The sequence below is a fragment of the Pseudophryne corroboree genome, chromosome 4, assembly GCF_028390025.1.
Source record: "Pseudophryne corroboree isolate aPseCor3 chromosome 4, aPseCor3.hap2, whole genome shotgun sequence".
Lineage (NCBI taxonomy): Eukaryota > Metazoa > Chordata > Amphibia > Anura > Myobatrachidae > Pseudophryne > Pseudophryne corroboree.
Window position 1 is genome coordinate 657,635,140 of NC_086447.1, and position 25,080 is coordinate 657,660,219.

General features: G+C 47.3%; 1 protein-coding gene and 1 long non-coding RNA gene across 6 annotated transcripts in view; one reads left to right on the forward strand and one right to left on the reverse strand.

Annotated features, from left to right (window-relative positions):
- The window catches only part of CNST (consortin, connexin sorting protein), a 451,308-nt gene that overhangs the window by 184,005 nt on the left and 242,223 nt on the right, over positions 1-25,080 (reverse strand). For all 5 annotated transcript variants that reach the window (XM_063917791.1, XM_063917788.1, XM_063917790.1 and 2 more), the window contains one exon: positions 7,603-7,689. In XM_063917791.1, the coding sequence (XP_063773861.1) occupies positions 7,603-7,689 (87 nt within the window). The remainder of the gene's footprint in view (positions 1-7,602; positions 7,690-25,080) is intronic.
- Positions 1-25,080, forward strand: part of LOC134910122 (uncharacterized) — a 177,180-nt gene that overhangs the window by 98,762 nt on the left and 53,338 nt on the right. The window lies entirely within an intron of this gene.

Below are 25,080 nucleotides of genomic sequence, written 5' to 3' on the forward strand. Positions count from 1 at the left end.
AAATAAAACGTAGAACACAGCTACATTTTATAAATTTTCGGGCCAGAGTTCATTTTGAAACCTGGATATTAGGTCAACAGGTCGACATGGACAAAAGGTCGACATTGTTAAAAGGTCAACATGGTAACAGTCAACATAGGAAAAGAGAGACATACTTTTTTTTACTTTCAACGCTTTCAAACTTTACCATCCATGCGGACAACAACTGGGAATAGTAACCTGTGCTAAGAGCAGCGGTAGCAAAGCGAGGCACTTTGCTTGCAGCATGGCGAGCGAAGCGATCCATGCAAAGGGACGTGGTGCACTAATTGGGGATCCCGGTCATGTTACAGAGAAAGAGACACCCATATTTAAAAAAACAAAAACCTCTTATCAACCTTTTTCTGTGTTGACCTTTTTCCTATGTCGACCTTGTGGGGTCGACCTAGACACTATCATTTTTTAGGTCAACCCAATGACCAATAACCGTTTATTTCTAGGCAAAAATTTAAAGAGACAATTCTGAAATAAACCATAGAAAGGATCAATCATGTCCAAAACTGTATTAGTTACTATGCATAGGCAATTTATTGCCTACATTTATCACTCTAATCTATTTATCCCCCTCTTTCAAACACTCTACTGGCTCCCTGTCCTAATTACAATTAAAAGTAAACTCTTTTCTCACTCACCTTCAAAACCCTCAATCACTCCTTCCCCTCACTATATCTCTAGAATAATTTAACATACACTCTCTCAAGCCCATTTTGTTCTTCCAGTGACTGCCGTTTCACCTCCTCACAGGATTTCTCCTGTGGTATCCATCCTGCACACACTATCAGAAACTCATCCAGCTTCTCAACCTTCAAATGTGCCCTCAAAACATCTCTTTGGCAAGTATACCAATCCTCCTCTTAAGCTACTGTCTGTATATCCCAACTCCACTGCCTTCTCCCCATACGTGTCCACAACAGGACCTGATTAAGGGTCCCGGACGCCCTAGTAAAATACACTTTTAGCGATCCCAGTAATGCCGCTAAAAAAAGAGAGCACAGTGGGGGTTATTCAGATGTGGAAGCAAACTAAAAAAGCAACTGGGCAAAACCATGTGCACTGCAAGTGGGGCAGATGTAACATGTGCAGAGAGATTAGATTTTGGTGGGGTGTGTTCAAACTGAAATCTAAATTGCAGTGTAAAAATAAAGCTGTCTAACATTTATGTGCTACATGCAAAAGCAGGCAGTATTTACCCTGCACAGAAAATAAATACATGTATTTCCTCCCATTGCATTGCAATATGATTTGTTCCAGATACAAAGTTACGTGCTTTTTCTGCCTTGCTTCCAAATGCAAATCAGGCAGTGTGTACGCATACCCAGGAAAATAAGAATTTACTTACCGATAATTCTATTTCTCATAGTCCGTAGTGGATGCTGGGGACTCCGAAAGGACCATGGGGAATAGCGGCTCCGCAGGAGACTGGGCACAAAGTAAAAGCTTTAGGACTAGCTGGTGTGCACTGGCTCCTCCCCCTATGACCCTCCTCCAAGCCTCAGTTAGGATACTGTGCCCGGACGAGCGTACACAATAAGGAAGGATTTTGAATCCCGGGTAAGACTCATACCAGCCACACCAATCACACCGTACAACTTGTGATCTGAACCCAGTTAACAGCATGATAACAGAAGGAGCCTCTGAAAAGATGGCTCACAACAACAATAACCCGATTTTTGTAACAATAACTATGTACAAGTAATGCAGACAATCCGCACTTGGGATGGGCGCCCAGCATCCACTACGGACTATGAGAAATAGAATTATCGGTAAGTAAATTCTTATTTTCTCTAACGTCCTAGTGGATGCTGGGGACTCCGAAAGGACCATGGGGATTATACCAAAGCTCCCAAACGGGCGGGAGAGTGCGGATGACTCTGCAGCACCGAATGAGAGAACTCCAGGTCCTCCTCAGCCAGGGTATCAAATTTGTAGAATTTAGCAAACGTGTTTGCCCCTGACCAAGTAGCTGCTCGGCAAAGTTGTAAAGCCGAGACCCCTCGGGCAGCCGCCCAAGATGAGCCCACTTTCCGTGTGGAATGGGCTTTTACAGATTTTGGCTGTGGCAGGCCTGCCACAGAATGTGCAAGCTGAATTGTACTACAAATCCAACGAGCAATCGTCTGCTTAGAAGCAGGAGCACCCAGCTTGTTGGGTGCATACAGGATAAACAGCGAGTCAGATTTTCTGACTCCAGCCGTCCTGGAAACATATATTTTCAGGGCCCTGACTACGTCCAGCAACTTGTAATCCTCCAAGTCCCTAGTAGCCGCAGGCACCACAATAGGTTGGTTTAAGTGAAATGCTGAAACCACCTTAGGGAGAAATTGAGGACGAGTCCTCAATTCTGCCCTGTCCGTATGAAAAATTAGGTAAGGGCTTTTATAGGATAAAGCCGCCAATTCTGATACACGCCTGGCTGAAGCCAGGGCTAACAGCATTACCACTTTCCATGTGAGATATTTCAAGTCCACAGTGGTAAGTGGTTCAAACCAATGTGATTTTAGGAATCCCAACACTACATTGAGATCCCAAGGTGCCACTGGAGGCACAAAAGGAGGCTGTATATGCAGTACTCCCTTGACAAACGTCTGAACTTCAGGAACAGAAGCTAGTTCTTTTTGGAAGAATATCGACAGGGCCGAAATTTGAACCTTAATGGACCCTAATTTGAGGCCCATAGACAGTCCTGTTTGCAGGAAATGCAGGAATCGACCCAGTTGAAATTCCTCCGTAGGGGCCTTCCTGGCCTCACACCACGCAACATATTTACGCCAAATACGGTGATAATGTTGTACGGTTACATCCTTCCTGGCTTTGATCAGGGTAGGGATGACTTCATCCGGAATGCCTTTTTCCTTCAGGATCCGGCGTTCAACCGCCATGCCGTCAAACGCAGCCGCGGTAAGTCTTGGAACAGACATGGTCCCTGCTGGAGCAGGTCCTGTCTTAGAGGTAGAGGCCACGGGTCTTCCGTGAGCATCTCTTGAATTTCCGGGTACCAAGTCCTTCTTGGCCAATCCGGAGCCACGAGTATAGTCTTTACTCCTCTCCTTCTTATGATTCTCAGTACTTTTGGTATGAGAGGAAGAGGAGGGAACACATACACTGACCGGTACACCCACGGTGTTACCAGAGCGTCCACAGCTATTGCCTGAGGGTCCCTTGACCTGGAGCAATATCTGTCCAGTTTTTTGTTGAGGCGAGACGCCATCATGTCCACCTTTGGTTTTTCCCAACGGTTTACAATCATGTGGAAGACTTCTGGGTGAAGTCCCCACTCCCCCGGGTGAAGATCGTGTCTGCTGAGGAAGTCTGCTTCCCAGTTGTCCACTCCCGGAATGAACACTGCTGACAGTGCTATCACATGATTTTCCGCCCAGCGAAGAATCCTTGCCACTTCCGTCATTGCCCTCCTGCTTCTTGTGCCGCCCTGTCTTTACGTGGGCGACTGCCGTGATGTTGTCCGACTGGATCAATACAGGCTGATCCTGAAGCAGAGGCCTTGCCTGACTTAGGGCATTGTAAATGGCCCTTAGTTCCAGGATATTTATGTGAAGTGACGTTTCCATGCTTGACCACAAGCCCTGGAAATTTTTTCCCTGTGTGACTGCTCCCCAGCCTCTCAGGCTGGCATCCGTGGTCACCAGGACCCAATCCTGAATGCCGAATCTGCGGCCCTCTAGGAGATGAGCACTCTGTAACCACCACAGGAGAGACACCCTTGTCCTTGGAGACAGGGTTATCCGCTGATGCATTTGAAGATGCGATCCGGACCATTTGTCTAGCAGATCCAACTGAAAAGTTCTTGCGTGGAATCTGCCGAATGGAATCGCTTCGTAAGAAGCCACCATCTTTCCCAGGACCCTTGTGCACTGATGCACTGACACCTGGCCTGGTCTTAGGAGTTTCCTGACTAGGTCGGATAACTCCCTGGCTTTCTCTTCCGGGAGAAACACCTTTTTCTGTACTGTGTCCAGAATCATCCCTAGGAACAGCAGACGTGTCGTCGGAATCAGCTGCGATATTGGAATATTTAGAATCCATCCGTGCTGTCGTAGTACTATTTGAGATAGTGCTACTCCGACCTCTAACTGTTCTCTGGACCGTGCCCTTATCAGGAGATCGTCCAAGTAAGGGATAATTAAGACGCCTTTTCTTCGAAGAAGAATCATCATTTCGGCCATTACCTTGGTAAAGACCCGGGGTGCCGTGGACAATCCAAACGGCAGCGTCTGAAACTGATAATGACAGTTCTGTACCACAAACCTGAGGTACCCTTGGTGAGAAGGGCAAATTGGGACATGGAGGTAAGCATCCTTGATGTCCAGAGACACCATGTAGTCCCCTACTTCCAGGTTCGCTATCACTGCTCTGAGTGACTCCATCTTGAACTTGAACCTTTTTATGTAAGTGTTCAAGGCTTTCAGATTTAAAATGGGTCTCACCGAGCCGTCCGGCTTCGGTACCACAAACAGCGTGGAGTAATACCCCTTTCCCTGTTGTAGGAGGGGTACCTTGATTATCACTTGCTGGGAATACAGCTTGTGAATGGCTTCCAATACCGCCTCCCTGTCGGGGGTAGACGTTGGTAAAGCAGACTTCAGGAACCGGCGAGGGGGAGACGTCTCGAATTCCAATTTGTACCCCTGAGATACTACCTGCAGGATCCAGGGGTCCACTTGCGAGTGAGCCCACTGCGCGCTGAAATTCTTGAGACGGGCCCCCACCGTGCCTGAGTCCGCTTGTAAGGCCCCAGCGTCATGCTGAGGACTTGGCAGAAGCGGGGGAAGGCTTCTGTTCGTGGGAAGAAGCTGTCTGTTGCAGTCTTTTTCCCCTTCCTCTGCCCCGGGGCAGATATGAGTGGCCTTTTGCCCGCTTGCCCTTATGGGGACGAAAGGACTGAGCCTGAAAAGACGGTATCTTTTTCTGCTGCGAGGTGACTTGGGGTAAAAAAGTGGATTTCCCAGCCGTTGCCGTGGCCACCAGGTCCGATAGATCGCCCCCAAATAACTCCTCCCCTTTATACGGCAATACTTCCATATGCCGTTTGGAATCCGCATCCCCTGACCACTGTCGCGTCCATAATCCTCTTCTGGCAGAAATGGACATCGCACTTACTCTTGATGCCAGAGTGCAAATGTCTCTCTGTGCATCTCGCATATATAGGAATGCATCCTTTAAATGCTCTATAGTCAATAATATATTGTCCCTGTCCAGGGTATCAATATTTTCAGTCAGGGAATCCGACCAAGCCACCCCAGCACTGCACATCCAGGCTGAGGCGATTGCTGGTCGCAGTATAACACCAGTATGTGTGTATATACTTTTAAGGATATTTTCCAGCCTCCTATCTGCTGGCTCCTTAAGGGCGGCCGTTTCTGGAGACGGTAACGCCACTTGTTTTGATAAGCGTGTGAGCGCCTTATCCACCCTAGGGGGTGTTTCCCAACGAGCCCTAACCTCTGGTGGGAAGGGATATAGTGGCAATAATTTTTTAGAAATTAGCAGTTTTTTGTCGGGGGTAACCCACGCTTCATCACACACTTCATTCAATTCATCTGATTCAGGAAAAACTACGGGTAGTTTTTTCACACCCCACATAATACCCCTTTTTGTGGTACTTGCAGTATCAGAGATGTGCAAAACCTCCTTCATTGCCGTGATCATGTAACGTGTGGCCCTACTGGAAAATACGTTTGTTTCTTCACCGTCGACACTGGAGTCAGTGTCTGTGTCCGTGTCGACCCACTGAGGTAACGGGCATTTAATAGCCCCTGACGGTGTTTGAGACGCCTGGACAGGCACTAACTGAGCTGCCGGCTGTCTCATGTCGTCAACAGTTTTCTGTAACGTGCCGACACTGTCACGTAATTCCTTAATTACGGCCATCCATTCAGGTGTCGACTCCCTAGGGGGTGACATCACCATTATAGGCAATTGCTCCGCCTCCACATCATTTTCCTCCTCATACATGTCGACACACACGTACCGACACCCAGCGCACACACAGGGAATGCTCTGATAGAGGACAGGACCCACTTAGCCCCTTGGGGAGACAGAGGGAGAGTTTGCCATCACACACCAGAGCGCTATATATGTATAGGGACAACCTTACAATAAGTGTCTATCCCTTATAGCTGCTTATATCTGTTATTTTGCCAAATAAGTGCCCCCCTCTCTTTTTTACCCTGTTTCTGTAGTTGCAGGATGCAGGGGAGATTCTGGGAGCCTTCCTACCAGCGGAGCTGTGTGGGAAAAATGGCGCTGTGTGCTGAGGAGATAGGCCCCGCCCCCTTCACGGCGGGCTCTTCTCCCGCTTTTTACTGGAAAACTGGCAGGGGTTAAATACATCCATATAGCCCAGGAGCTATATGTGATGTATTTTTTGCCAAATAAGGTAAATTCATTGCTTCCCAGGGCGCCCCCCCCCAGCGCCCTGCACCCTCAGTGACCGAAGTGTGAAGTGTGCTGAGAGCAATGGCGCACAGCTGCAGTGCTGTGCGCTACCTTATGAAGACAGGAAAGTCTTCTGCCGCCGATTTATGGACCTCTTCTTGCTTCAGCATCTGTAAGGGGGCCGGCGGCGCGGCTCCGGGACCCATCCATGGCTGGGCCTGTGATCGTCCCTCTGGAGCTAATGTCCAGTAGCCTAAGAAGCCCAATCCACTCTGCACGCAGGTGAGTTCGCTTCTTCTCCCCTTAGTCCCTCGATGCAGTGAGCCTGTTGCCAGCAGGTCTCACTGAAAATAAAAAACCTATTTAAACTTTTACTCTAAGCAGCTCAGGAGAGACACCTAGATTGCACCCTTCTCGTTCGGGCACAAAATCTTAACTGAGGCTTGGAGGAGGGTCATAGGGGGAGGAGCCAGTGCACACCAGCTAGTCCTAAAGCTTTTACTTTGTGCCCAGTCTCCTGCGGAGCCGCTATTCCCCATTGTCCTTTCGGAGTCCCCAGCATCCACTAGGACGTTAGAGAAATCTCCATTCCTACTTTACATCTGCAGGTAACACACATTAGACAACCGAGATGTCTGATCTTGGCATCTAATGATGTATAAGGAGTGTAAGTCGCCTTCTATGGAACGTGAGGAAGTCTCTAAAGAGAATTGAGAATTGAATGCAGCTACCTAGATGGTGCTGCAGCACAATGATTTTAGCATTACTTTACATGGTCTCCGCTATCTGGTAGCCCATTTAAAAACATTCCACTTAACAATGCCTTGGGTTGACTGGATAACTGACAAATTAGTTCTTAATTTTTCTTCCTCGGTTACCAAGATTTTAGGGTAAACTGCATTTATAAGATTGCTATTGGAATTACCATACCGTAGAACTTTGGTCTGCCTCCCTATGTATAAACACAGATTACAAATTAGAAATTTTAGAACTTTATGTTACTGTGTTGTTTTTCCAACTGATTTAGGTATGGAACCTAAGATCAAAAGCAAATGTAATGATATACACGTTTTTGGGAATCAGAAGCATGTTAAAATACCCATGTAAAAAGCATATAATTAAATTGTGTGTGGCAGAAAACAGGATGTACAAAAAAAATAATTTACTCACCCCACTGCTCCTGAATAGCAGACAGATTTGCAAGTAACTGCTCATGATATATTCGTTCCAACTGGATGAACTGCATTGCATTCTCATCTGATTTTGCAGTTAAGAATAACTTCCTTACACTGTCTAAAGTAGGACAACCACCTGAACCGCAGTGTGAAGTAACCGGGCAAAGATCATCTATGATATTGTTTCAAATTATTATATTTGTTAATTATAAAAGTTCAACTACAAACATCGACTCTGCCCAAATGACATTTCAGTTACCAAAGTACCAAGAACTGTTGTGTAGCAGCCAATTCCCCCAACTATGCCATGGAATATCAGATCACATAAAGATACTATAGGGGTGCTGAGCATTCCACCCAAATCTGAATAAAGGTGTAGAAGGGTGTGTGGGATAAATAACTGCACTTGCCTAGTCACTGATTTAGGTAAACGCACTGCCCTCTTGGCAGCAAACACAAGAATACTTCTGCGCTCAGGATGTACAGCACAACACTGCCCAACTTGGGTGTGGTATACAAGATCTATATGCATTAGGACGACCCCATTTGGCCGACAGACACTTTTTGTTGTTGTTGCATATTTATGGTTAGTGTGGATAGTTTTTTCATCTGGGACCACCATTTGTTGAAAGGCGTTCGCTCGCCATGTTTCGGTCACTGTGTCTAAGTTCGCGCGCCACAAGGATACTAAAAGGTTATGATTTGTGATATGAATAGTCAAGGATTCAAAAGTAAAAAAAACATGAAAACCCCCCAAAAAAGAATGTGTTGACCATATAAACCTGTCAACCTTTTCTAATGTCGACCTTTCATATGTCTACACTTTTGCCCATGTCGATCAGGGGCCGATGTCGACCATATGGGGTTGACATGATGCATGTCGACCCATAGTCAGGATCCCGCTCAAGTTTGAGGAAAGTCACCACAACAGTTCCCTGGAAATGTTTGTATAACTAATGAAAGCTTAAAATGTATTTACTACATAATAAACTTAAATTCCTCTCAGTGGAATAATCAGTGGAATTGGGGGGTACCCAATTAGAGTAGTTTCTGATATCTCCATTATCGCGGCTCCAGCAGCTACTTACCACAGATTATGCATAATCCGCAATAAGTGTTGGCATCGGGAAGGGGGGTGGGGGACCAGCCGCATCAGGACTAATAGATAGACCCCAGCGATGCAATTAATTAATTGGATAAACCCATAGTATCTAACAGGGGATCAGAAATCACTTCATAGATATAGACACAGGGGAGAAGATGCGGCACTCACAGGACTTGCAATGGTGAGGCACTCCGCTGAATAAAGACAGCACACAGGCATCAAATTGATAACTTATGCCTGTGTGCTGTGTTTATATCACATTAATTTGTGATATTTTAGTCCGAACTGATGTGACCGATTACACCAAGTATACAGGCAGATTGAGGAGTAATAGATTGGGTTGTATCAGGTGCACTTGTACCACTTGTCAGTTCCTCATACCTGGCAATACATTCCAGCACCCACATACAGGGCACGCTTATTACATTTATCAGACACTTACCTGTAGTGCCAAGTATGTAGTGTACCAATTGATATGCCCCTGTGGGCTGTCTTACATCGGTAAGACAGAAAGTATGCTTAAGAAGCGTATGGAAGCCCACAGGTCAGCAATCAAGACAGCTATTGCTAAAGGCAATAGTGATCAACCAGTTGCTGGGCACTTTTGCCATGCCCATCACCCATTGGTATCATTGGGATACCGCATGATAGATCAGGTACCAGAGACGCTGAGAGGCGGGGACCGTGGTCTCAACATTTTGCAATTGGAGACCCAGTGGATTCACTGCCTGGGTACGGTACATCCAAAAGGGCTCAATGTCCATCTTTGTCTTAGTAGTGTAAAATATATATTACATATATATATATAGATATATATAGATATATATAGATATAGTCGGAAATAAATGGCGTCACTCCAGGTCTTGTAATCGTCAAAATGTGTATTTAAAAAATTAACACAGTGCCAACGTTTCGGGGCCCGCAGCCCCTTTGTCAAGGTGTGTGTGTGGAGTGACGCCATTTATTTCCGACTGTCTGTTTACATTGATATGGAGGGCACCCAGGTGATTTGAAACCGTAGGAGCAAGAGTGCCGGGTAATACTGCTACTATATATATATATATATTACATACATACATACATATACATACATACATACACACACACACAGGTTGAGTATCCCTTATCCAAAATGCTTGGGACCAGGGGTATTTTGGATATCTGATTTTTCCGTATTTTGGAATAATTGCATACCATAATGATATATCATGGCGATGGGACCTAAATCTAAGCACAGAACGCATTTATAGTTCACATACACCTTATACACACAGCCTGCAGGTCATTTAATCCAATATTTTTAATAACTGTGTGTATTAAACAAAGTTTGTGTACATTGAGCCATCAAAAAACAAAAGTTTCACTATCTCACTCAAAAAGTCCGTATTTCGGATATTTGGATATAGGATACTATATATATATATATATATATATATATATATATATATATATATATATATATATATATATATATATATATATATATACACACACACACACACACACACACACACACACACACACACACTAGAGATGTGCACCGGAAATTTTTCGGGTTTTGGTTTTGGGTTCGGTTCCGTGGCCGTGTTTTGGGTTCGAACGCGTTTTGGCAAAACCTCACCAAATTTTTTTTGTCGGATTCGGGTGTGTTTTGGATTCGGGTGTTTTTTCAAAAAACCCTAAAAAACAGCTTAAATCATAGAATTTGGGGGTCATTTTGATCCCAAAGTATTATTAACCTCAATAACCATAATTTCCACTCATTTTCAGTCTATTCTGAACACCTCACAATATTATTTTTAGTCCTAAAATTTGCACCGAGGTCGCTGGATGACTAAGCTCAGCGACCCAAGTGGCCGACACAAACGCCTGGCCCATCTAGGAGTGGCACTGCAGTGTCACGCAGGATGGCCCTTCCAAAAAACACTCCCCAAACAGCACATGACGCAAAGAAAAAAAGAGACGCAATGAGGTAGCTGTGTGAGTAAGCTAAGCGACCCTAGTGGCCGACACAAACACCTGGCCCATCTAGGAGTGGCACTGCAGTGTCAGGCCGGATGGCCCTTCCAAAAAATACTCCCCAAACAGCACATGACGCAAAGAAGAAAAAAAAGAGGCGCAATGAGGTAGCTGTGTGACTAAGATAAGTGACCCTAGTGGCCGACACAAACACCTGGCCCATCTATGAGTGGCACTGCAGTGTCACGCAGGATGGCCCTTACAAAAAACACTCCCCAAACAGCACATGACGCAAAGAAAAATGAAAGAAAAAAGAGGTGCAAGATGGAATTGTCCTTGGGCCCTCCCACCCATGGGCCCTCCCACCCACCCTTATGTTGTATAAACAGGACATGCACACTTTAACCAACCCATCATTTCAGTGACAGGGTCTGCCACACGACTGTGACTGAAATGACGGGTTGGTTTGGACCCCCACCAAAAAAGAAGCAATTAATCTCTCCTTGCACAAACTGGCTCTACAGAAGCAAGATGTCCACCTCATCATCATCATCCTCCGATTCATCACCGTGTACATCCCCCTCCTCACAGATTATCAATTCGTCCCCACTGGAATCCACCATCACAGCTCCCTGTGTACTTTGTGGAGGCAATTGCTGCTGGTGAATGTCTCCATGGAGGAATTGATTATAATTCATTTTAATGAACATCATCTTCTCCACATTTTCTGGAAGTAACCTCGTACGCTGATTGCTGACAAGGTGAGCGGCGGCACTAAACACTCTTTCGGAGTACACACTTGTGGGAGGGCAACTTAGGTAGAATAAAGCCAGTTTGTGCAAGGGCCTCCAAATTGCCTCTTTTTCCTGCCAGTATACGTACGGACTGTCTGACGTGCCTACTTGGATGCGGTCACTCATATAATCCTCCACCATTCTTTCAATGGTGAGAGAATCATATGCAGTGACAGTAGACGACATGTCCGTAATCGTTGTCAGGTCCTTCAGTCCGGACCAGATGTCAGCATCAGCAGTCGCTCCAGACTGCCCTGCATCACCGCCAGCGGATGGGCTCGGAATTCTGAGCCTTTTCCTCGCACCTCCAGTTGCGGGAGAATGTGAAGGAGGAGATGTTGACAGGTCGCGTTCCGCTTGACTTGACAACTTTCTCACCAGCAGTTCTTTGAACCCCTGCAGACTTGTGTCTGCCGGAAAGAGAGATACAACGTAGGTTTTAAATCTAGGATCGAGCACGGTGGCCAAAATGTAGTGCTCTGATTTCAACAGATTGACCACCCGTGAATCCTTGTTAAGCTGCTTCTGCAAAAGCCTGATGAGGGGAATGACCTGACTCAGGCTGGCAGTGTCTGAACTGACTTCACGTGTGGCAAGTTCAAAAGGTTGCAGAACCTTGCACAACGTTGAAATCATTCTCCACTGCGCTTGAGACAGGTGCATTCCACCTCCTATATCGTGGTCAGTTGTATAGGCTTGAATGGCCTTTTGCTGCTCCTCCAACCTCTGAAGCATATAGAGGGTTGAATTCCACCTCGTTACCACTTCTTGCTTCAGATGATGGCAGGGCAGGTTCAGGCGTTTTTGGTGTTGCTCCAGTCTTCTGTACGTGGTGCCTGTACGCCGAAAGTGTCCCGCAATTCTTCTGGCCACCGACAGCATCTCTTGCACGCCCCTCTCGTTTTTTAAATAATTCTGCACCACCAAATTCAAGGTATGTGCAAAACATGGGACGTGCTGGAATTTGCCCATATTTAATGCATACACAATATTGCTGGCGTTGTCCGATGCCACAAATCCACAGGAGAGTCCAATTGGGGTAAGCCATTCTGCGATGATCTTCCTCAGTTGCCGTAAGAGGTTTTTAGCTGTGTGCGTATTCTGGAAAGCGGTGATACAAAGCGTAGCCTGCCTAGGAAAGAGTTGGCGTTTGCGAGATGCTGCTACTGGTGCCGCCGCTGCTGTTCTTGCGGCGGGAGTCAATACATCTACCCAGTGGGCTGTCACAGTCATATAGTCCTGAGTCTGCCCTGCTCCACTTGTCCACATGTCCGTGGTTAAGTGGACATTGGGTACAACTGCATTTTTTAGGACACTGGTGAGTCTTTTTCTGAGGTCTGTGTACATTTTCGGTATCGCCTGCCTAGAGAAATGGAACCTAGATGGTATTTGGTACCGGGGACACAGTACCTCAATCAAGTCTATAGTTGGCTCTGCAGTAATGATGGATACCGGAACCACGTTTCTCACCGCCCAGGATGCCAAGGCCTCAGTTATCCGCTTTGCAGCAGGATGACTGCTGTGATATTTCATCTTCCTCGCAAAGGACTGTTGGACAGTCAATTGCTTGGTGGAAGTAGTAAAAGTGGTCTTACGACTTCCCCTCTGGGATGACCATCGACTCCCAGCAGCAACAACAGCAGCGCCAGCAGCAGTAGGCGTTACACTCAAGGATGCATCGGAGGAATCCCAGGCAGGAGAGGACTCGTCAGAATTGCCAGTGACATGGCCTGCAGGACTATTGGAATTCCTGGGGGAGGAGGAAATGGACACTGAGGGAGTTGGTAGGGTGGTTTGCGTGAGCTTCGTTACAAGAGGAAGGGATTTACTGGTCAGTGGACTGCTTCCGCTGTCGCCCAAAGTTTTTGAACTTGTCACTGACTTAAGATGAATGCGCTGCAGGTGACGTATAAGGGAGGATGTTCCGAGGTGGTAAACGTCCTTACCCCTACTTATTACAGCTTGACAAAGGCAACACACGGCTTGACACCTGTTGTCCGCATTTCTGTTGAAATACTTCCACACCGAAGAGCTGATTTTTTTGGTATTTTCACCAGGCATGTCAATGGCCCTATTCCTCCCACGGACAACAGGTGTCTTCCCGGGTGCCTGACTTAAACAAACCACCTCACCATCAGAATCCTCCATGTCAATTTCCTCCCCAGCGCCAGCAACACCCATATCCTCCTCATCCTGGTGTACTTCAACACTGACATCTTCAATCTGACTATCAGGAACTGGACTGCGGGTGCTCCTTCCAGCACTTGCAGGGGGCGTGCAAATGGTGGAAGGCGCATGCTCTTCACGTCCAGTGTTGGGAAGGTCAGGCATCGCAACCGACACAATTGGACTCTCCTTGTGGATTTGTGATTTCGAAGAACGCACAGTTCTTTGCTGTGCTTTTGCCAGCTTAAGTCTTTTCATTTTTCTAGCGAGAGGCTGAGTGCTTCCATCCTCATGTGAAGCTGAACCACTAGCCATGAACATAGGCAAGGGCCTCAGCCGTTCCTTGCCACTCCGTGTGGTAAATGGCATATTGGCAAGTTTACGCTTCTCCTCCGACGATTTTATTTTAGATTTTTGAGTCCTTTTTTTACTGATATTTTGTGTTTTGGATTTTACATGCTCTGTACTATGACATTGGGCATCGGCCTTGGCAGACTACGTTGATGGAATTTCATCGTCTCGGCCATGACTAGTGGCAGCAGCTTCAGCACGAGGTGGTAGTGGATCTTGATCTTTCCCTATTTTTGGAACCTCAACATTTTTGTTCTCCATATTTTAATAGGCACAACTAAAAGGCACCTCAGGTAAACAATGGAGATGGATGGATACTAGTATACTTATGGATGACGAGTGACTGACGACACAGAGGTAGCTACAGCCGTGGACTACCGTACTGCGTCTGCTAGTATAGAGATGATAATGATATAAAAAATATATATATATCACTACTGCAGGTATATATAATATAATGACGGACCTGCTGGACACTGTCAGCAGACTCCTAAACTACTAGTATGAAGAAGATAGAAAAAAAAAACCCACCACAGGTAGGTATACAATTATGGACGAGCACTGACGACACAGAGGTAGCCACAGCCGTGGACTACCGTACTGCGTCTGCTAGTATAGAGATGATGATATAAAAAAAATATATATATATATCACTACTGCAGGTATATATAATATAATGACGGACCTGCTGGACACTGACAGCAGACTCCTAAACTACTAGTATGAAGAAGATAGAAAAAAAAAACCACCACAGGTAGGTATACAATTATGGACGAGCACTGACGACACAGAGGTAGCCACAGCCGTGGACAACCGTACTGCGTCTGCTAGTATAGAGATGATAATGATATAAAAAAAAAATATATATATATATATATATATATATATATCACTACTGCAGGTATATATTATAATGACGGACCTGCTGGACACTGTCAGCAGACTCCTAAACTACTAGTATGAAGAAGATAATAAGAATTTACTTACCGATAATTCTATTTCTCGTAGTCCGTAGTGGATGCTGGGAACTCCGTAAGGACCATGGGGAATAGCGGCTCCGCAGGAGACTGGGCACAAAAGTAAAGCTTTAGGACTACCTGGTGTGCACTGGCTCCTCCCCCTATGACCCTCCTCCAAGCCTCAGTTAGGATACTGTGCCCGGACGAGCGTACACAATAAGAAAGGATTTTGAATCCCGGGTAAGACTCATACCAGCCACACCAATCACACCGTACAACCTGTGATCTGAACCCAGTTAACAGCATGATAACAGAGGAGCCTCTGAAAAGATGGCTCACAACAATAATAACCCGATTTTTGTAACAATAACTATGTACAAGTATTGCAGACAATCCGCACTTGGGATGGGCGCCCAGCATCCACTACGGACTACGAGAAATAGAATTATCGGTAAGTAAATTCTTATTTTCTCTGACGTCCTAGTGGATGCTGGGAACTCCGTAAGGACCATGGGGATTATACCAAAGCTCCCAAACGGGCGGGAGAGTGCTGATGACTCTGCAGCACCGAATGAGAGAACTCCAGGTCCTCCTCAGCCAGGGTATCAAATTTGTAGAATTTAGCAAACGTGTTTGCCCCTGACCAAGTAGCTGCTCGGCAAAGTTGTAAAGCCGAGACCCCTCGGGCAGCCGCCCAAGATGAGCCCACCTTCCTTGTGGAATGGGCTTTTACAGATTTTGGCTGTGGCAGGCCTGCCACAGAATGTGCAAGCTGAATTGTACTACAAATCCAACGAGCAATAGTCTGCTTAGAAGCAGGAGCACCCAGCTTGTTGGGTGCATACAGGATAAACAGCGAGTCAGATTTTCTGACTCCAGCCGTCCTGGAAACATATTTTCAGGGCCCTGACTACGTCCAGCAACTTGGAGTCCTCCAAGTCCCTAGTAGCCGCAGGTACCACAATAGGCTGGTTCAAGTGAAACGCTGAAACCACCTTAGGGAGAAATTGAGGACGAGTCCTCAATTCTGCCCTGTCCGTATGAAAAATTAGGTAAGGGCTTTTATAGGATAAAGCCGCCAATTCTGAGACACGCCTGGCTGAAGCCAGGGCCAACAGCATTACCACTTTCCATGTGAGATATTTTAAGTCCACAGTGGTGAGTGGTTCAAACCAATGTGATTTTAGGAACCCCAAAACTACATTGAGATCCCAAGGTGCCACTGGAGGCACAAAAGGAGGCTGTATATGCAGTACCCCCTTGACAAACGTCTGAACTTCAGGAACTGAAGCCAGTTCTTTCTGGAAGAAAATCGACAGGGCCGAAATTTTAACCTTAATGGACCCTAATTTTAGGCCCATAGACAGTCCTGTTTGCAGGAAATGCAGGAAACGACCCAGTTGAAATTCCTCTGTAGCGGCCTTCCTGGCCTCGCACCACGCAACATATTTACGCCAAATACGGTGATAATGCTGTACGGTTACATCCTTCCTGGCTTTGATCAGGGTAGGGATGACTTCATCCGGAATGCCTTTTTCCTTCAGGATCCGGCGTTCAACCGCCATGCCGTCAAACGCAGCCGCGGTAAGTCTTGGAACAGACAGGGTCCCTGCTGGAGCAGGTCCTTTCTTAGAGGTAGAGGCCACGGGTCCTCTGTGAGCATCTCTTGAAGTTCCGGGTACCAAGTCCTTCTTGGCCAATTCGGAGCCACGAGTATAGTCCTTACTCCTCTCCTTCTTATGATTCTCAGTACCTTGGGTATGAGAGGCAGAGGAGGGAACACATACACTGACTGGTACACCCACGGTGTTACCAGAGCGTCCACAGCTATTGCCTGAGGGTCCCTTGTCTAGTTTTTTGTTGAGGCGGGATGCCATCATGTCCACCTTTGGTTTTTCCCAACGGTTCACAATCATGTGGAAGACTTCTAGGTGAAGTCCCCACTCTCCCGGGTGGAGGTCGTGTCTGCTGAGGAAGTCTGCTTCCCAGTTGTCCACTCCCGGAATGAACACTGCTGACAGTGCTATCACATGATTTTCCGCCCAGCGAAGAATCCTTGCAACTTCTGCCATTGCCCTCCTGCTTCTTGTGCCGCCCTGTCTGTTTACGTGGGCGACTGCCGTGATGTTGTCTGACTGGATCAGCACCGGCTGACCTTGAAGCAGAGGTCTTGCTAGGCTTAGAGCATTGTAGATGGCCCTTAGCTCCAGGATATTTATGTGAAGTGATGTCTCCAGGCTTGACCACAAGCCCTGGAAATTTCTTCCCTGTGTGACTGCTCCCCAGCCTCTCAGGCTGGCATCCGTGGTCACCAGGACCCAGTCCTGAATGCCGAATCTGCGGCCCTCTAGAAGATGAGCACTCTGCAACCACCACAGGAGAGACACCCTTGTCCTTGGTGACAAGATTATCCGCTGATGCATCTGAAGATGCGACCCGGACCATTTGTCTAGCAGATCCCACTGGAAGGTTCTTGCGTGGAATCTGCCGAATGGGATTGCTTCGAAAGAAGCCACCATCTTTCCCAGGACCCTTGTGCATTGATGCACTGAGACTTGGCCTGGTTTTAGGAGATTTCTGACTAGTTCGGATAACTCCCTGGCTTTCTCCTCCGGGAGAAACACCTTTTTCTGGACTGTGTCCAGGATCATCCCTAGGAATAGAAGTCGTGTCGTCGGGATCAGCTGCGATTTTGGAATATTGAGAATCCAACCGTGCTGGCGCAGCACTATCTGAGATAGTGCTACTCCGACTTCCAACTGTTCCCTGGATCTTGCCCTTATCAGGAGATTGTCCAAGTAAGGGATAACTAAAACTCCCTTCCTTCGAAGGAGTATCATCATTTCGGCCATTACCTTGGTAAAGACCCGGGGTGCCGTGGACAATCCAAACGGCAGCGTCTGAAACTGATAGTGACAGTTCTGTACCACAAACCTGAGGTACCCTTGGTGAGAAGGGTAAATTGGGACATGTAGGTAAGCATCTTTGATGTCCAGAGACACCATATAGTCCCCTTCTTCCAGGTTTGCAATCACTGCTCTGAGTGACTCCATCTTGAATTTGAACCTTTGTATGTAAGTGTTCAAGGATTTTAGGTTTAAAATTGGTCTCACCGAGCCGTCCGGCTTCGGTACCACAAATAGTGTGGAATAGTACCCCTTTCCCTGTTGTAGGAGGGGTACCTTGATTATCACCTGCTGGGAATATAGCTTGTGAATGGCTTCCAATACTGCCTCCCTGTCTGAGGGAGACGTCGGTAAAGCGGTCTTTAGAAAACGGCGAGGGGGAGACGTCTCGAATTCCAATTTGTACCCCTGAGATACCACCTGAAGGATCCAGGGGTCCACTTGCGAGTTGGCCCACTGCGCACTGAACTTCTTGAGACGGGCCCCCACCGTGCCTGAGTCCGCTTGTAAAGCCCCAGCGTCATGCTGAGGACTTTGCGGAGGCGGGAGAGGGCTTTTGTTCCTGGGAACTGGCTGTTTGTTGCAGCCTTTTTCCTCTCCCTCTGCCACGGGGCAGAAATGAGGCACCTTTTGCCCGCTTGCCCTTATGGGGCCGAAAGGACTGCGCCTGATAATACGGTGTCTTCTTAGGTTGAGAAGCTACCTGGGGTAAAAATGTGGATTTTCCAGCAGTTGCCGTGGCTACCAGGTCTGATAGACCTACCCCAAATAACTCCTCCCCCTTATAAGGCAATACTTCCATGTGCCTTTTAGAATCCGCATCACCTGACCACTGCCGCGTCCATAAACCTCTTCTTGCAGAAATGGACAGCGCGCTAACTCTTGATGCCAGTCTGCAAATATCCCTCTGTGCATCACGCATATATAGAAATGCATCCTTCAAATGCTCTATAGTCAGTAATATACTGTCCCTATCTAGGGTATCAATATTTTCAGTCAGGGAATCCGACCACGCCAGGCCCGCACTGCACATCCAGGCTGAGGCGATTGCTGGTCGCAGTATAACACCCGTGTGAGTGTATATACATTTTAGGATATTCTCCAGCTTTCTATCGGCAGGTTCCTTTAGGGCGGCCGTATCAGGAGAGGGTAGTGCTACCTGTTTAGACAAGCGTGTGAGCGCTTTATCCACCCTAGGGGGTGTTTCCCAACGTGCCCTATCCTCTGGCGGGAAAGGGTACGATGCCAATAACCTTTTAGGAATTATCAGTTTTTTATCGGGGGAAACCCACGCCTCATCACACACTTCATTTAATTCCTCGGATACAGGAAAAACTACAGGCAGTTTTTTCTCACCAAACATAATACCCTTTTTAGTGGTACTTGTATTATCAGAGATATGCAATACATTTTTCATTGCTTCAATCATATAACGTGTGGCCCTAGTGGAAGTCACGTTTGTCTCCTCATCATCGACACTGGAGTCAGTATCCCTGTCTGTGTCTGCCATTTGAGGTAACGGGCGTTTTAAAGCCCCTGATGGCGTTTGAGACCCCTGGACAGGCACAAGCTGAGTAGCCGGCTGTCTCATGTCGTCAACTGTCTGTCGTAAAGAGCTGACACTGTCACGCAATTCCTTCCATAAGCTCATCCACTCAGGTGTCGACTTCCTAGGGGGTGACAACTCTATAATAGGCAATTGCTCCGCCTCCATCTCATTTTCCTCCTCAAACATGTCGACACAATCGTACCGACACACCGCACACACACAGGGAATGCTCTGATAGAGGACAGGACCCCACTAGCCCTTTGGGGAGACAGAGGGAGAGTATGCCAGCACACACCAGAGCGCTATATATATATATATATATATATATATATATATATATATATATAGACAGGAATACCACTATAAAATGTGCTTTTCCCTTTATAGCTGCTGTTAGTATCAAAACTGCGCCAAATTAGTGCCCCCCTCTCTTTTTTACCCTTTTCTGTAGTGCAGGACTGCAGGGGAGAGTCAGGGAGACGTCCTTCCAGCGGAGCTGTGATGGAAAATGGCGCCCGTGTGCTGAGGAGATAGGCTCCGCCCCCTTCTCGGCGGCCTTTTCTCTCGCTTTTTGGTGAGTTCTGGCAGGGGTAAAAATACATCCATATAGCCCTGGGGGTTATATGTGGTGTATTTATGCCAGCCAAGGTGTTTACATTGCTGCTCAGGGCGCCCCCCCCTAGCGCCCTGCACCCTCAGTGACCGAAGTGTGAAGTGTGCCTGAGTAACAATGGCGCACAGCTGCAGTGCTGTGCGCTACCTTGTTGAAGACTGATGTCTTCTGCCGCCGATTTTCCCGGACCTCTTCTTGCTTCTGGCTCTGTAAGGGGGCCGGCGGCGCGGCTCTGGGACCGAGCTCCGAGGCTGGGCCTGTGTTCGGTCCCTCTGGAGCTAATGGTGTCCAGTAGCCTAAGAAGCCCAATCCACTCTGCACGCAGGTGAGTTCGCTTCTTCTCCCCTTAGTCCCTCGATGCAGTGAGCCTGTTGCCAGCAGGTCTCACTGAAAATAAAAAACCTAAAACTAAACTTTCACTAAGAAGCTCAGGAGAGCCCCTAGTGTGCACCCTTCTCGGCCGGGCACAAAAATCTAACTGAGGCTTGGAGGAGGGTCATAGGGGGAGGAGCCAGTGCACACCAGGTAGTCCTAAAGCTTTTACTGCGGAGCCGCTATTCCCCATGGTCCTTACGGAGTTCCCAGCATCCACTAGGACGTCAGAGAAAGAAGAAAAAACCCCACCACAGGTAGGTATACAATTATGGACGAGCACTGACGACACAGAGGTAGCTACAGCCGTGGACTACCGTACTGCGTCTGCTAGTATAGAGATGATAATGATATAAAAAATATATATATATATCACTACTGCAGGTATATATAATATAATGACGGACCTGCTGGACACTGTCAGCAGACTCCTAAACTACTAGTATGAAGAAGATAGAAAAAAAAAACCCACCACAGGTAGGTATACAATTATGGACGAGCACTGACGACACAGAGGTAGCCACAGCCGTGGACTACCGTACTGCGTCTGCTAGTATAGAGATGATAATGATATAAAAAAATAAGATTTTACTTACCGATAAATCTATTTCTCGTAGTCCGTAGTGGATGCTGGGACTCCGTAAGGACCATGGAAATATATAGCGGCTCCGCAGGAGACAGGGCACAAAATAAAAGCTTAAGGATCAGGTGGTGTGCACTGGCTCCTCCCCCTATGACCCTCCTCCAAGCCTCAGTTAGGATACTGTGCCCGGACGAGCGTACATAATAAGGAAGGATATTGAATCCCGGGTAAGACTCATACCAGCCACACCAATCACACCGTACAACTTGTGATCTGAACCCAGTTAACAGTATGATAAACGCAAAGGAGCCTCTGAAAAGATGGCTCACAACAATAATAACCCGAATTTTTGTAACAATAACTATATACAAGTATTGCAGACAATCCGCACTAGGGATGGGCGCCCAGCATCCACTACGGACTACGAGAAATAGATTTATCGGTAAGTAAAATCTTATTTTCTCTGACGTCCTAGTGGATGCTGGGACTCCGTAAGGACCATGGGGATTATACCAAAGCTCCCAAACGGGCGGGAGAGTGCGGATGACTCTGCAGCACCGAATGAGAGAACTCCAGGTCCTCCTCAGCCAGGGTATCAAATTTGTAGAATTTAGCAAACGTGTTTGCCCCTGACCAAGTAGCTGCTCGGCAAAGTTGTAAAGCCGAGACCCCTCGGGCAGCCGCCCAAGATGAGCCCACCTTCCTTGTGGAATGGGCTTTTACTGATTTTGGCTGTGGCAATCCTGCCACAGAATGTGCAAGCTGAATTGTACTACAAATCCAACGAGCAATCGTCTGCTTAGAAGCAGGAGCACCCAGCTTGTTGGGTGCATACAGGATAAACAGCGAGTCAGATTTTCTGACTCCAGCCGTCCTGGAAACATATATTTTCAAGGCCCTGACAACGTCAAGCAACTTAGAGTCCTCTAAGTCCCTGGTAGCCGCAGGTACCACAATAGGTTGGTTCATGTGAAATGCAGAAACCACCTTAGGTAGAAATTGAGGACGAGTCCTCAATTCCGCCCTGTCAGAATGAAATATCAAGTAAGGGCTTTTATATGATAAAGCCGCCAATTCTGACACACGCCTGGCTGAAGCCAAGGCTAACAGCATCGACACCTTCCATGTGAGATATTTTAAGTCCACAGTGGAAAGTGGTTCAAACCAATGTGACTTTAGAAAACTCAACACCACATTGAGATCCCAAGGTGCCACTGGAGGCACAAAAGGAGGCTGTATGTGCAGCACCCCTTTTACAAATGTCTGAACTTCAGGTACTGAAGCCAGTTCTTTCTGGAAGAAAATCGACAGGGCCGAAATTTGAACCTTAATGGACCCTAATTTTAGGCCCATAGACAGTCCTGTTTGCAGGAAATGAAGGAAACGACCCAGTTGAAATTCCTCTGTAGGGGCCTTCTTGGCCTCACACCACGCAACATATTTACGCCAAATGCGGTGATAATGTTTTGCGGTTACGTCCTTCCTGGCTTTGACCAGAGTAGGGATGACTTCTTCTGGAATGCCTTTTTCCCTCAGGATCCGGCGTTCAACCGCCATGCCGTCAAACGCAGCCGCGGTAAGTCTTGGAACAGACAAGGCCCCTGCAGTAGCAGGTCCTTTCTTAGAGGTAGAGGCCACGGTTCGTCCGTGAGCATCTCTTGAAGTTCCGGGTACCAAGTCCGTCTTGGCCAATCCGGAACCACGAGTATAGTTCTTACTCCTCTCCTCCTTATGATTCTCAGTACTTTTGGTATGAGAGGCAGAGGAGGGAACACATACACTGACTGGTACACCCACGGCGTTACCAGAGCGTCCACTGCTATTGCCTGAGGGTCCCTTGACCTGGCGCAATATCTGTCCAGTTTTTTGTTTAGACGTGACGCCATCATGTCCACCTTTGGTTTTTCCCAATGGTTTACAATCAGGTGGAAGACTTCTGGGTGAAGTCCCCACTCTCCCGGGTGAAGGTCGTGTCTGCTGAGGAACTCTGCTTCCCAGTTGTCCACTCCCGGAATGAATACTGCTGACAGTGCTATCACATGATTTTCCGCCCAGCGAAGAATCCTTGCAGCTTCTGCCATTGCCTCCTGCTTCTCGTGCCGCCCTGTCTGTTTACGTGGGCGACTGACGTGATGTTGTCCGATTGGATCAACACCGCCTGACCCTGAAGCAGAGGTTTTGCTTGACTTAGGGCATTGTAAATGGCCCTTAGTTCCAGAATGTTTATATGAAGAGACGTTTCCAAGCTTGACCACAGGCCCTGGAAATTCCTTCCCTGTGTGACTGCTCCCCAGCCTCTCAGGCTGGCATCCGTGGTTACCAGGATCCAATCCTGAATGCCAAATCTGCGGCCCTCTAGTAGATGAGCACTCTGCAGCCACCACAGGAGAGACACCCTTGTCCTTGGCGACAGGGTTATCCGCTGATGCATCTGCAGATGCGATCCGGACCATTTGTCCAGTAGATCCCACTGAAATGTTCTTGCATGGAATCTTCCGAATGGAATCTCTTCGTAAGAAGCCACCATTTTCCCCAGGACCCTCGTGCACTGATGCACTGAGACCTGTCCTGGTTTTAGGAGGTTCCGGACTAGCTCGGATAACTCCCTGGCCTTCTCCTCCGGGAGAAACACCTTCTTCTGGACTGTGTCCAGAATCATTCCTAGGAACAGTAGACGTGTCGTTGGAATCAGCTGCGATTTTGGAATATTTAGAATCCACCCGTGCTGACGTAACACTACCTGAGATAGTGCTACTCCGACTTCTAACTGTTCCCTGGATCTTGCCCTTATCAGGAGATCGTCCAAGTAAGGGATAATTGAAATGCCTTTTCTTCGTAGAAGAATCATCATTTCGGCCATTACCTTGGTAAAGACCCGAGGTGCCGTGGACAATCCAAACGGCAGCGTCTGAAACTGATAATGACAGTTTAGTACTACAAACCTGAGGTACCCTTGGTGAGAAGGGTATATCGGGACGTGGAGATAAGCATCTTTGATGTCCAGAGACACCATATAGTCCCCTTCTTCCAGGTTCGCTATCACTGCTCTGAGTGACTCCATCTTGAATTTGAACCTTTTTATGTAAGTGTTCAAGGATTTCAGATTTAAAATTGGTCTCACCGAGCCGTCCGGCTTCGGTACCACAAACAGCGTGGAATAATACCCCTTTCCTTGTTGCAGGAGGGGTACCTTGATTATCACCTGCTGGGAATACAGCTTGTGAATGGCTTCTAGAACTGCCTCCCTGTCGGAGGGAGACTTTGGTAAAGCAGACTTCAGGAAACGATGAGGGGGAAACGCCTCGAATTCCAGTTTGTACCCCTGCGATACTACCTGTAGAATCCAGGGATCCACTTGCGAGTGAGCCCACTGCGCGTTGAAATTTTTGAGACGGGCCCCCACCATATCTGAGTCTGCTTGTAAAGCCCCAGCGTCATGCTGAAGACTTGGCAGAAGCAGGGGAGGGCTTCTGCTCTTGGGAAGCGGCTGCATGGTGCAGTCTTTTTCCTCTTCCTCTGCCCCGGGGCAGAAAGGAGTGGCCTTTTGCTCGCTTGTACTTATGGGAACGAAAGGACTGAGATTGAAAAGACGGTGTCTTTTTCTGCTGATGTGGAGTGACCTGGGGTAAAAAGGTGGATTTTCCAGCCGTTGCCGTGGCCACCAGGTCCAATAGACCAGCCCCAAATAACTCCTCCCCTTTATACGGCAATACTTCCATGTGCCGTTTGGAATCCGCATCCCCTGACCACTGTCGCGTCCACAACGCTCTTCTGGCAGAGATGGACATAGCACTTACTCTTGATGCCAGGGTGCAAATATCCCTCTGTGCATCACGCATATATAATAATGCATCCTTTAAATGTTCTATAGTTAACAAAATATTGTCCCTATCCAGGGTATCAATATTCTCAGTCAGGGAATCCGACCATGCGACTCCAGCACTGCACATCCAGGCTGAGGCGATTGCTGGTCGCAGTATAACACCAGTATGTGTGTATATACTTTTTAGGATATTTTCCAGCCTTCTATCAGCTGGTTCTTTGAGGGTAGCCGTATCAGGAGACGGTAACGCTACTTGTTTAGATAAACGTGTGAGCGCCTTATCTACCCTAGGG